At 45.5% G+C, this 11,372-nt stretch overlaps 1 protein-coding gene across 2 annotated transcripts; it reads left to right on the top strand.

The window, feature by feature from the left end:
* Positions 1–1,160: 1,160 nt before the first annotated feature.
* On the top strand, positions 1,161–10,975 carry C1S (complement C1s). 2 transcript variants are annotated; one of them, XM_025930404.2, is made up of 12 exons: positions 1,161–1,331; positions 2,291–2,402; positions 2,653–2,860; positions 2,992–3,169; positions 4,275–4,400; positions 5,071–5,270; positions 5,483–5,636; positions 6,076–6,191; positions 6,605–6,683; positions 7,173–7,301; positions 8,322–8,396; positions 9,727–10,975. In XM_025930404.2, the coding sequence occupies exons 2-12, from the start codon at positions 2,380–2,382 to the stop codon at positions 10,524–10,526; spliced, it is 2,088 nt and encodes a 695-aa protein (XP_025786189.1). In that variant the 5' UTR covers positions 1,161–1,331; positions 2,291–2,379; the 3' UTR covers positions 10,527–10,975. The 2 variants fall into 2 exon arrangements, with proteins under 2 accessions (XP_025786189.1, XP_086570303.1); XM_086714177.1 differs by having other exon boundaries at positions 2,236–2,402.
* The last annotated feature ends 397 nt before the right edge of the window (positions 10,976–11,372 follow it).

Genomic DNA, 11,372 nt, shown 5'->3' with positions numbered 1-11,372 from the left:
ATCTTATAATCAATGATATATCACAGTTTAACTGGCAAGTGTTTATTCCTAGTGGTGTGTAAAAGAAGGGAGCATCTTCCTTCGATAAGGTGTAGATTCACTGGAATGCAGTCACCAAATAGGGGTAGGAAGTAAAAAGGGACACAAAGAGGAGGTGAGAGATCAGGGAAGACTTTGTGGAGGAATCGTACAGCCTGCCGTCCCTTGGTCCCTTAGCTGCAACTTTGAATTCCAAAAGCCTTTTTGTGTTTGTGTGTGTGTGTGTGTGTGTGTGTATGTGTGTGTGTGTGTGTGTGTTGTTTGTTTGTTTGCTTGTTTTGAAGTTTGACACCAAAACCTCTTTGGTGGCAACACCTGACCTGAACCGATGTAAGGTAATTTATAACTATAAGGAATGTATAAATATCATATTTAATTATAACCAAATTATATAATTTTAGTTATTCCGTTTACTGTGAAGGTCAATATGTTTAGCTGCAGAAATATTAATGTTTGATAATGGAGCATTGTCCCAGCCCTTCGAGGGGAGGGGGGGAGAAGGTGTTACCTAACATTGGGTCCATGTCCTGCAATGCCTTTCTAAAATCTGTAAAATTCTGAATTTTGAAACCCGTCGGGACCCAAGGGTTATGGATGAGACTGGACTGTATCTGAACTGGGGCTTGATTGGTGGATAGGATTTTGATGCTTGGAGGGGATTTTAGGAAGAGGAAGACCATCATCCCACACCAGCTCGGGTCTAGGTCTAAGTCATTATCTAACCATTAAATTTGCTTTAAGGGCAGCGATGAGAGGCATTTTTGGTAAGTACTCTCCCTTAAGTCGTGATTCATACACAGTTGGAGGGTTGGAACTTCTGGGTTTGGCTTTTCCCCCACCATATTAATCCCCTCCTTTTCCTACAAGTCACCTGACTTCTGTGAAAACTCTGTTAACACACCCTTTGGCTGAAAAAGAACGTTGGGCAATCGGTGGAATTTCCCTCTCCTCCTTTCTCCCCCTGGAGCCCCAGATGCAGGGACCTCAGTCCTGACCGGAGTATGCAGTTCTTGTTTCAAAAGCAGAGGGAGCTCCAAGATCAAGGCTGAGTTACCCTTTCCCTATGTCCCGGTCTCCCAGCCCCCCCGTTTGTTTAGATCAGGGAATTTCAGACATGCACACTGGGGTAGAGAATCATATGAACAGAACCAGGACAGGGAGGCCGGCAGAGGTTCCTGCAGAGGGAGCGTCCAGGCCCTGAGCTGCTCTCCCTGGGAGTCGGCAGGGTCGCCCAGCATGCCCGCTGGCACGAGAGAGGGGACTGACCCACTTGCTCCCATCAGCTGCTGAAGGTAAAAACCTTAAAAACGGAAGAGCAGAGCTTTGATGGAAGACAAAAGAAAGGCAGAAAACTTCACATAGGAAGGTTGCGGGCAAAGATGGGGGGGGTGCTGGAAGGAGCAGAATAAAAGAAGGCAGAAGAGAGGCAACCTATTTCTCTTAGGTTGCCCCCCTCCCCCCACCGCCACCCCGCTACTTACCACTGTTTTTAGGGTTAGAAACATTTTTGGCAAGCCTCTTAACTTTGAAAAGAGATCTCTTTTTAGTAAAGGGGAAAAAAAAAAACCAACAAAACAAACAACAAACCCAAACCCTGGAAAATTAACATAGGAAATTGAGGGAATACCTTTCCTTCCTTTTGTGTTTCTGGTCATTCAGCTGCCCTTCTTCTCATTTCCCACCCAACCCTGTGTCAGACCACTTCTCCCAAGGTCACTGCCTTCCCCTAGTAAAAGAAGCTCTTTCCTCCATCAGTGGTCATCGGGAGCACCAAGAGAAATATGTGTGACAGTAAACACAGTAAAGAGAGCTGGCGTGAAGTGATAAGGGGGATCTTTGCCAAAAGAGGAGGGAGAAATGTCCTAGATGGATAGTCATGATGGGGAAAGACGCCTGAAAGCCTGAGTGGAAACGGGGATATTGTTTTGCGAGGGCAGGAGAGAGGCTGATAGAGAGGGGGCAGGGGTGGGGGGTAGGGGTGAAGGAGGGCAACAGGGAAGGAAGAAAATTGGGAGAAAGTGCTTATTCTTTGGGAGAAAAACTGGGAGAAGATCCTGAGAAGCAATGGGAGAAGGATAAGCTCTAGTTTTAGTCTAGAAAATGAATTGAAGTAGAACCAGGGAGGCGGGGAGAGGACAGGCCTCATGCGGTGATCAGTGTGCGGCTTTGTTTAGCTTGTGTGTTATTGTCACGAAGGTGACACTGAACCCCAGGTGACCCCACCACCAAAGAAGGTGCCTGTGTTTGTTAGACAAATACAGCCGGGCCTGCCACCCCTTTGCTCCAAAGTCCAGAGGTGCAGAGAGCCAGGACCAAGAGGCGTACCGCCGTTCACCAGGGATGAACAAATTGCCAGAGATGCGGTAAGTGATCACGAGTCTACAGAGATGTACGTACATGGGCTCTATTCCCTTTACCTTCTCAAGAAGGCAGCTCGGCTCTGAAGCCCAGGTTTTGGTTCAGCCTAGGCCTTTTTGCTTTATTCCAACGAGATTCTCCATGTGCTCTTGCCCTCTTCCTTTCCCCTCCCTTCTGCCCATGACAAATGCTCGAGCACTTCACTAGTCTGCCAGTACCTGGGTCACCCACGTCTCCGTATGTCTTGTCTTTCAGGTGCGTCTTCCTGTTTTCCCTTTTGGCATCCGTTTATGCTGAGCCTACTATGTATGGGGAGATCCTGTCCCCGAACTATCCTCAGGCATACCCCAATGAGGTAGAGAAATCTTGGGATATAGAAGTTCCTGAAGGGTATGGGATCCACCTCTACTTCACCCATCTGGACATAGAGCTGTCGGAGAACTGCGCATATGACTCAGTGCAGGTATATTATAATAAGCGCATAAAGGATAGGGCTGGGGGTGGTGGTGGAATGTTCTATTCCCTCTCTCCCCTTTTCTGACCTCCATGCCAAAATATTACCCTTTCTCAGCTTCCTTTTGATTCTTCTCTTAGATAATGTCAGGAGACTTTGAAGAAGGGAAACTCTGTGGGCAGAGGACCAGCAAGAGTCCCAACTCTCCCATCGTGGAAGAGTTCCAAATCCCGTACAATAAACTCCAGGTGATCTTTAAGTCAGACTTCTCCAATGAAGAACGTTTCACTGGGTTTGCTGCCTACTATGTCGCTGTAGGTAAGGCTCACCCCTCTTTATGTGCCTCATGGGTCCAGCTAAAAGATTAGAAGCAGAACAAACAGCAATTCAGCAAATAAGGATCCTGTTTGTAACTCTTTTTTTTTTTTTTAACGTTTATTTATTTTTGAGACAGAGAGAGACAGAGCATGAATGGGGGAGGGTCAGAGAGAGAGGGAGACACAGAATCGGAAGCATGGTCCAGGCTCTGAGCCATCAGCCCAGAGCCCGACGCGGGGCTCGAACTCACGGACCACAAGATCGTGACCTGAGCTGAAGTCGGACGTTTAACCGACTGAGCCACCCAGGCGTCCCCCTGTTTGTAACTCTTAAGAGGTGTTGACTTGATTTGGGTCTGTCTTTCCAGGAATTGCCTTTGTGAAATTCAAACACGTGGTATCTTAAGGGTGATGATGATAATGGTAAAAATAGGTAATAAATAGTGATTTATTGAGAACCACTATAAACTGGGATTTTAAAACCCAGGAATTTTAAAATCCAGGAATTTTACCTATATTAACTTAAGCTTCACCTCAACTCTTCAAGGTGGGTATTATGATCTCCACTTAAAGATAAGGAAAGAGAAGACTAGGAAAGTTAAGTAACTTGCCAAGAATCACACGAAGAATGCGTGGTATTCAAACCCATCCGATGGCAAACAAACCTTCAAATTCTGGGTGCTTCTGTACCTAACTCCAGGTTAAAGTGAAGTTAGAACATCTCATAAGGCTGAACTGTTGTTTAGATTTAACGCAAGTGCCCAAATCCTATAAAGTGATAAGTGTACTAATTGCTCCTCCCTGAAGTAGACATTTCATCATGTTGAGCCTGTAGAGTGTTGTCTCTGGAGCCGAAATGCTCTGTGAGAAAGGCCAACGGTCTCTGGCATTGAGAGCTCCCTTATAGCTGTGCAATGGCAGGGCACAACTCTCGAATCATATTTCAGGAGAGTAACACAGAATAATACCATCCTGAAAGGTGATTCACTCATTTATTTAAGTAACAGGCCGTTCCTACCGTTTCTTACCCTTGTAGGGTTGGGTTTAAACTCATTCTTCCTTCTAAGTCTCTGTCCTTGACCTCAATCTTTCTCTGCTTTTTCTAGATGTAAACGAGTGCACAGACTTTGCCAATGCCCCTTGTAGCCACTTCTGCAACAACTTCATGGGTGGTTATTACTGCTCCTGCCCCCCAGAATACTTCCTCCATGATGATATGAAGAATTGTGGAGGTGAGCTTGGCATCAAGAGGGGTGCGTGTTCCCTGGGGTTTGGAATGGTTTGAGGCTTCAGTTAGATCTTTGTTGGCCTTTCTAATTTTTTTTTTTAACGTTTATTTATTTTTGGGACAGAGAGAGACAGAGCATGAACGGGGGAGGGACAGAGAGAGAGGGAGACACAGAATCGGAAGCAGGCTCCAGGCTCTGAGCCATCAGCCCAGAGCCCGACGCGGGGCTCAAACTCACGGACCGCGAGATCGTGACCTGAGCTGAAGTCGGACGCTTAACCGACTGAGCCACCCAGGCGCCCCAGCCTTTCTAATTTTGACTAGCCTCAGCCTTGCTTTGGCACCTATCTTTAGTTACCCATAAGCTGTGGAGGAGCCCCAAGAGTGGAGGAAGACAAGCCTACAGGGTCAAGTTAGTGAATTGGAGAGGAGAAATAGATGCCTGTAAAGAGTCTACCTGGGGCTGTTCATAACCATGAAAGGCTTTATCATATGCAATGTGATGGAAACTGAGTAGGCATTGGGTATCTCTACTGATTTGCATGGGGTATGTAATTGTGGCATGGGGGCTCCAGTTAGGGATGGTTAGTTCACGAGAAGAGTCACAGAATGGAGCAGGAACTCCTTTGCTTGACCCTATATTTGATTGCCCTTTTCTCTTTTTTCTCCCATAGTCAACTGCAGTGGGGATGTATTCACGGCACTGATTGGGGAGATCACAAGTCCCAATTATCCCAATCCATACCCAGAGAATTCAAGGTGTGAATATCAGGTCCTCTTGGAGGAGGGATACCAAGTGGTCGTGACTGTGCGGAGAGAAGATTTTGATGTGGAACCAGCTGATTCAGGGGGCCATTGCCCTGACAGTTTAGTTGTGAGTGATGAATGATTAGTTTTCCTCCCAACTCACACAGATCAATTTCTCCCCAAAGACAAATTGTCTTTCCTTCTGCCCCTTCTTTTCTTCTTCTCCTTCTTATTTTATGTTACTTTTATTACGTTCTTTACTTTTGTCCCCTCCATTTTACCTACCTGTATCTTTTAGTTCTTTCTCTCTTCCGATTTCACCATTTTGTTTCTTTTCAGTTTGTTGCAAGAGACAAGCAATTTGGTCCTTACTGTGGTAATGGATTCCCTGGGCCACTAAATATTGAAACCAGGAGCAATGCTCTTAATATCATCTTCCAAACTGACCAAACAGAGCAAAAAAGGGGCTGGAAACTTCGTTACCATGGAGATCGTGAGTAACCTATAAGTTGGTCTTTGGTGCTACCGAAGTCCCCGGACAATGTAAAATCCAAACAGGTAGATTGTTGTATGGATAGTTCACCTGAGATACGTCACTTCTTCAGCAGGATCTAAACCTGTCAGTGGTCATTAGAAATGCCTTGACCTCTAGGAATCCTTCAGCTGGGCTTGCGGGTGCAGATGACGTGGAGTGGTTAGTATGTACAACTTGGGGTGGTTTGTTAGTATGTACTAACACAGCTGGGAGGATGAAACTGCCTTAATGACTCTTTCTGGAGTAGGTAAGGCCATATTGTTTTAGACATCTGCATTGGAATGTTAAGCATCAGAACTAAGGATGACTGAATGATTTTAGAAAGTGTGAAGGTGATGTAAATAGAATAGAGATTCTCCAACTATTTGGTAATTTGATTCCCCCTGTTCTTTCCAAGCAATCCCTTGTCCCAAAGACGTCACTGACAATTCTGTTTGGGAGCCTGAGAAAGCAAAATATGTGTTCAAAGATGTGGTGAGGATAACCTGCCTGGAAGGGTTTGAAGTCGTACAGGTAAAGTACAAATTTAGGGGCTTATCCCTAATCTCTAAGTCAGGATGAGCATACTGGAATTATCTAATGGTTTACTGAATGTCCTTGTTTGAGCAAGGTATAACCCCTTTTCCATAAACAGAATACTGCAGGATCTTTAGTCCCTCCTTGTAAGTCATGGAGCTCCTTGGCCAGATTGACATTCTCCTTCTGCTTTCAGTCTTCTTGAGGAAGGGATTCTGATATGCTGGGACAAAGTTGTCTTTTAGCCTCCACTCCTGGGTGCTTTGGGTCATTCTGCTAAGATAAGATGTCCCCAAACTTCTTATGGTCAGGACTCCTCATTGATCCAAGGCCAGAGATAGATTCCATTCTTGATTTTGGCTTCTCATATCTCTCCTTATAAATTAATGGTGATGTGTATTATTCTCCAGGGAAGTGTTGGCTCGAGATCTTTCTATTCTACTTGTCAAAGTGATGGAAAGTGGAGTAATTCCAAACTGAAATGTCAACGTATGTATCTCTTTAAAATGGGACTTTTTTTTTTTTTTTCCTTTCTAAGGGAATTGAAAGATGGGTTCATCAAGATTCAAATTCATGTTTTCCTCTTAGGCTTGTGAGAGAGTGGGTTGGATTTTTTGAAGAGAAGCCAGCCAATTAATTGCCAGCCCAGTTCTGGTCCTAGACTGGCCAGATTAGCAGGCTTCTTTCAAAGAAAGAGGCTGTGGGGTTGGTAGACTTAGTAGCACCAAAGAGGTCCATTCCTGGCTTCTGCAGGGGCCTCCACCAACCACTGAGAAGCTACTACTCCTTATAGCTTTCAAGGGGCTATCTGATTTGGCAGGACTCAGTGACCTGGGGAGATTCAGCCCAGGTGTCCTTATGGATGTGCGGGTGGGGAAGGAGTGAGGAGCATGGCCTGGAGGATGGAACTGGCTCCAATGACTCCTTCTGGAAGGAAGTGGCTTCCCTGACCATCACTCTCCTGCCTTCCTCTGATAGCTGTGGACTGTGGAATTCCTGAACCCATTCAGCATGGTACAGTCGAAGATCCAGAAGATACTTTATTTGGTTCTGTCATTCGCTATACTTGTGAGGAGCCATATTACTACATGGAAAATGAAGAAAGTGGTAGGTTTCTTTGACTAGGGAAAAGAGGAGAAAGAGTGAGAGTTGGAGAGTGAATAGCACACTCTTTCTGGCTTGGAGAGAATTTGGAGAGAAATGAAGGAGATGGGATGGACTTTATTTATTCTCTTGGCTTGGTCTAGAGATGCAGTTTTCCTATGGGATATAGGATCATCCGTAGAGAATCAACTAGCTCGGTTTCACAACTGTGGCCGGAATTCCCCCTATGATATCCATATTCATGTGGTTATCCAGCTTTTGGCCAATTATTTAATGTAGAACCTACGGGAATAATGCTTCCAGTGTCAAGTCACCATACCAAATGATTGCTTAAAAAAAAAAAAAAATATATATATATATATATATACACACACACACATATATTATATATATATACACACATGTATATGTATATATATACATATGTATCTGTATACTTACATATATGTAAATATATATATATTTAATGTTTATGTATTTATTTATTTTGAGGGAGGGAGAGCGCAAGCAGGGGAGGGGCAGAGAGAGAGAAAGGGAGAGAGAGAATTTGAAGCAGGCTCTGCATTGTCAGTGCAGAGCCTGATGAGGGGCTCACACTCATGAACTGTGAGATCATGACCTGAGCCCAAATCAGGAGTCAGATGCTCAACCGACTGGGCCACCAGGCGCCCCCAAATGCCTGGCTTTCTTGATGGAGGGGACTTGGCAGTACTAGATGAAAGATGGGTTAAGACATAATATGTACCACTTTGTTGCTTTTAATTGAATTTATTTTCCCACTGGAAGCATTTTTCCAATCTCTACTGTAATCCTCTTTCTGCTTAGGGGACTCTTCCTTTCCCTCCTTTGGCCGAATAGAGGACAGAAGGATTGTTTCGAGGGTGTTCTCAACATTCTGTTCTAGTTGATTTGATTCGATTCCCTCCTCAAACGCCAGAGTTGTGGAGGCTCTGAATGAAAGGGGGGGGTGGAAGAGAGAAGATGTGGTGGTGAGTGTGTCCTGTGTCCCTTGTGCTATTGCAGGGGAGTATCGCTGTGCTGGCAACGGGAGCTGGGTGAATGAGTTGCTGGGCACCGAGCTGCCAAAATGTGTTCCAGGTAATCAGGGCTCAGGGTTGGGGAGAGACCACAGACATAGGTGGAGGTGAGGGGGGCCACTCTCTGAAAGTAGCTGCAGTCTTTTTGGGAAAGGACTTAACACTCTGGGTCTAGCCCAGGGAGGTGGAGATAACACTGGGCTGTGGGCCCGCCAGGGCCTTGGGGAATTCCTCCACCGCCCTGACTCAGGCCAACTGACAGGAAATAGAAAATCAGCCAGTGACAGTTGGTGGCAGAGGGAGGGCCAGTTAAGTTCGGTAAAGTAGATGCAATAAGGGGATAAAGAATTGCTAAAAACAGGGCCCGAAAATTGAGAGTGAGGATTCCTCATGCAGAAACAAGACCAGCTGAATAGCTCAGTTATTATGTAAGAGTCTATATGGCAACAAGATATAGAGGAATAAAAGAAAGGAAGAGTTGCAGACAGATCAGAGTTGAATAGAAGAAGGCTTTCAGGCAAAGCCAGAATAATACTGGTGATCCTGTAGTAACAACAGTGTTATTGAGAGCTAGGGACTGAGCTAATTAATCGCATTTATTATCTCATTCCAGTCCTTGCAACAACCCTTTGAGGTGTTACTAGTTCCATTTCAGAGATGAGTGAACTGAATACAAGGTCACAGAGTTAGTAACAGGCAGCAGTAGACTTTGAACCCAGGTCTGTCTGAGTCCAAAGCCTGATATTATGCTCAACTCAGAGTCCACTCAGGCTGACTACTGAGGGATTTAGGTAAACTGACTTGGTCTGGAATAAAATTCAGTGGTAGTTGCATTCGGTAATGGCAAAATATTCAGGCCTGGAATCAATGGGGAATTGAAATGAGCGATGAAAGAAGAGAACCCTCTCTTTGCCCTACCTCCATGGATTACTAGGAGGGCCTCGGCTGCGGTTAGGACTTCGGTACAGAAGGCGATAAGCATTTGGTCTGGGCGTCAGAAGGAGGTAGAACGCCTGCCTCCTCCATCATCTGTATGAGGAAAGAATTTCCCAGCACTGCCTCCAGTTGGGCCGCTGTCCCCATGTGCTGAACCTAGGATGAAGTGTACCTCTAGAGGGCTGTTTTCATAGTGTGAGGCACTAGTTCATTTGGACTCCTCAGTTCACACACCAGACTCTCTCCCATGAGCCTGCCTGGCTTTGGAAAAGTGAGATGTTTGGTGATTACATTCAGGATGAGTCAGATACTCAGATGGTTGACCAAATGGAGGGTTGGCCCTATTGTGCTAGAGAATTGTGAAGCCCGGCAAGTTTTTGAGTAGTTGGAGGATCTGTAGGAGGCCAATAATTTATTTCTTATTCCCTCTCCACCTTGTTCTTGTTCTTTCCTAGTCTGTGGTGTTCCCAGTAAGCCCTTTGTAGGAAGACAGAGGATATTTGGAGGATCTGTTGCAGATATTCAAAATTTCCCCTGGCAAGTCTTCTTTTCAGACCCACGGGCTGGTGGGGCTCTCATCGATGAGTACTGGGTGCTGACAGCCGCCCATGTCGTGGAGAGAAACCATAACCCAGGAATGTACGTTGGGTCCACCTCAGTACTCCGCTCAGATCTGACAAAAACCAAGATGCTTACTGCTGAGCGTGTGATTATTCATCCGGGTTGGAAATTGTTGGATGACCCAGAGTCACGGAAGAATTTTGACAATGACATTGCACTTGTGCAGCTGAAAGAGCCCGTGAAAATGGGACCCACTGTCTCCCCTATCTGCCTGCCAGGTACCTCCTCAGAATACAATCCCTCGGTGGGAGACCTGGGACTGATCTCAGGCTGGGGCCGAACAGAGAAAAAAGATCATGTGCGCCAGCTCAGAGGGGCAAAGTTACCCATTGCTCCCTTAGAAAGGTGCCGGGAGGTGAAAGGGGAAAATCTTAAACTGGATATAAATGCCTTCGTTTTCACTAATAACATGATCTGTGCTGGAGGACAGAAGGGTGTTGATAGCTGTGAAGGGGACAGTGGCGGAGCTTTTGCTGTACAGATCCCCAGTGTAGAGACCCCCAAATTCTATGTAGCTGGTCTGGTGTCCTGGGGCCCTCAGTGTGGAACCTATGGAATCTACACACGAGTAAAGAACTACATTGACTGGATAAAGAAGACAATGCAGGAAAATAGTCCCCCCAGTATGGACTAATCCATACATACACCACCAGCTTCTTCAAGGGCTATGACCAATCCATTTGCTTTCTGTTCCTCTCAATATTCCTACGATTTCACTATGACTGAAAAAAGACCTGGGAGTGTGATTTAAATAGAACTTGATTGTTGGGGTACTTGGCTGGCAGGAGTGTTTGAACATTACATTGTGCTGGCCATTCGGTGTGGTCTGAATCTGTGGGGGTCCTCTCCCTTGAATACCAACTATGGATAACAACACGAGAAGAATGCTCCTATCTTGCGCTATTCCCTAGTGAGTCCCCTCTCCCCTCTCCTGATGATTGCCTGGCGATACGGTTCTGATTGTGAAATTTATTGTTGGGCATACCCTTGATTTTTTGTTTCCCCTTTACTGTTTGAAGTTCCACTTACCTTATCATACTCAGTGTCTACTATCTACTTGTAATAAATCATGTTTAAAACTCAGTTTTGGCTGACTTGACTTATTCCACATCAGGACCTCAGCCCCAGAAAAGGGCGAGGAAAGGGCTGTTCTGTCATGGAAATTCAGTCATCTAGTAGCTAATATTTAATTGTCATGAAAAGGCAATTCAGATTTTCTCCTCTCTTCCAATTGAGATTTATTGAATATTGTGGGTCAGCACGAATGTCATCAGTACAAGGTACCATAAGGTGCGTTTGAAATTTAAAAAAAAAAATTTTTTTTAACGTTTTATTTATTTTTGAGACAGAGAGAGACAGAGCATGAACGGGGGAGGGGCAGAGAGAGAGGGAGACACAGAATCGGAAGCAGGCTCCAGGCTCTGAGCCATCAGCCCACAGCCTGACGCGGGGCTCGAACTCACGGACCGCGAGATCGTGA

The sequence above is a fragment of the Puma concolor genome, chromosome B4 (genome assembly GCF_028749965.1).
Source record: "Puma concolor isolate L17-30 chromosome B4, mPumCon1.1.hap2, whole genome shotgun sequence".
NCBI lineage: Eukaryota > Metazoa > Chordata > Mammalia > Carnivora > Felidae > Puma > Puma concolor.
This window is presented reverse-complemented; position numbering and strand designations above follow the sequence as displayed.

Bases quoted from the DNA above. Each gene is read 5' to 3' on its own strand.
- C1S (XM_025930404.2), top strand. From the start codon at position 2,380: ATGAACAAATTGCCAGAGATGCG. The intron at 4,401-5,070 runs GTGAGCTTGGCA...TTTCTCCCATAG, and splicing joins TGATATGAAGAATTGTGGAG to TCAACTGCAGTGGGGATGTA. The intron at 6,192-6,604 runs GTAAAGTACAAA...ATTATTCTCCAG, and splicing joins AAGGGTTTGAAGTCGTACAG to GGAAGTGTTGGCTCGAGATC.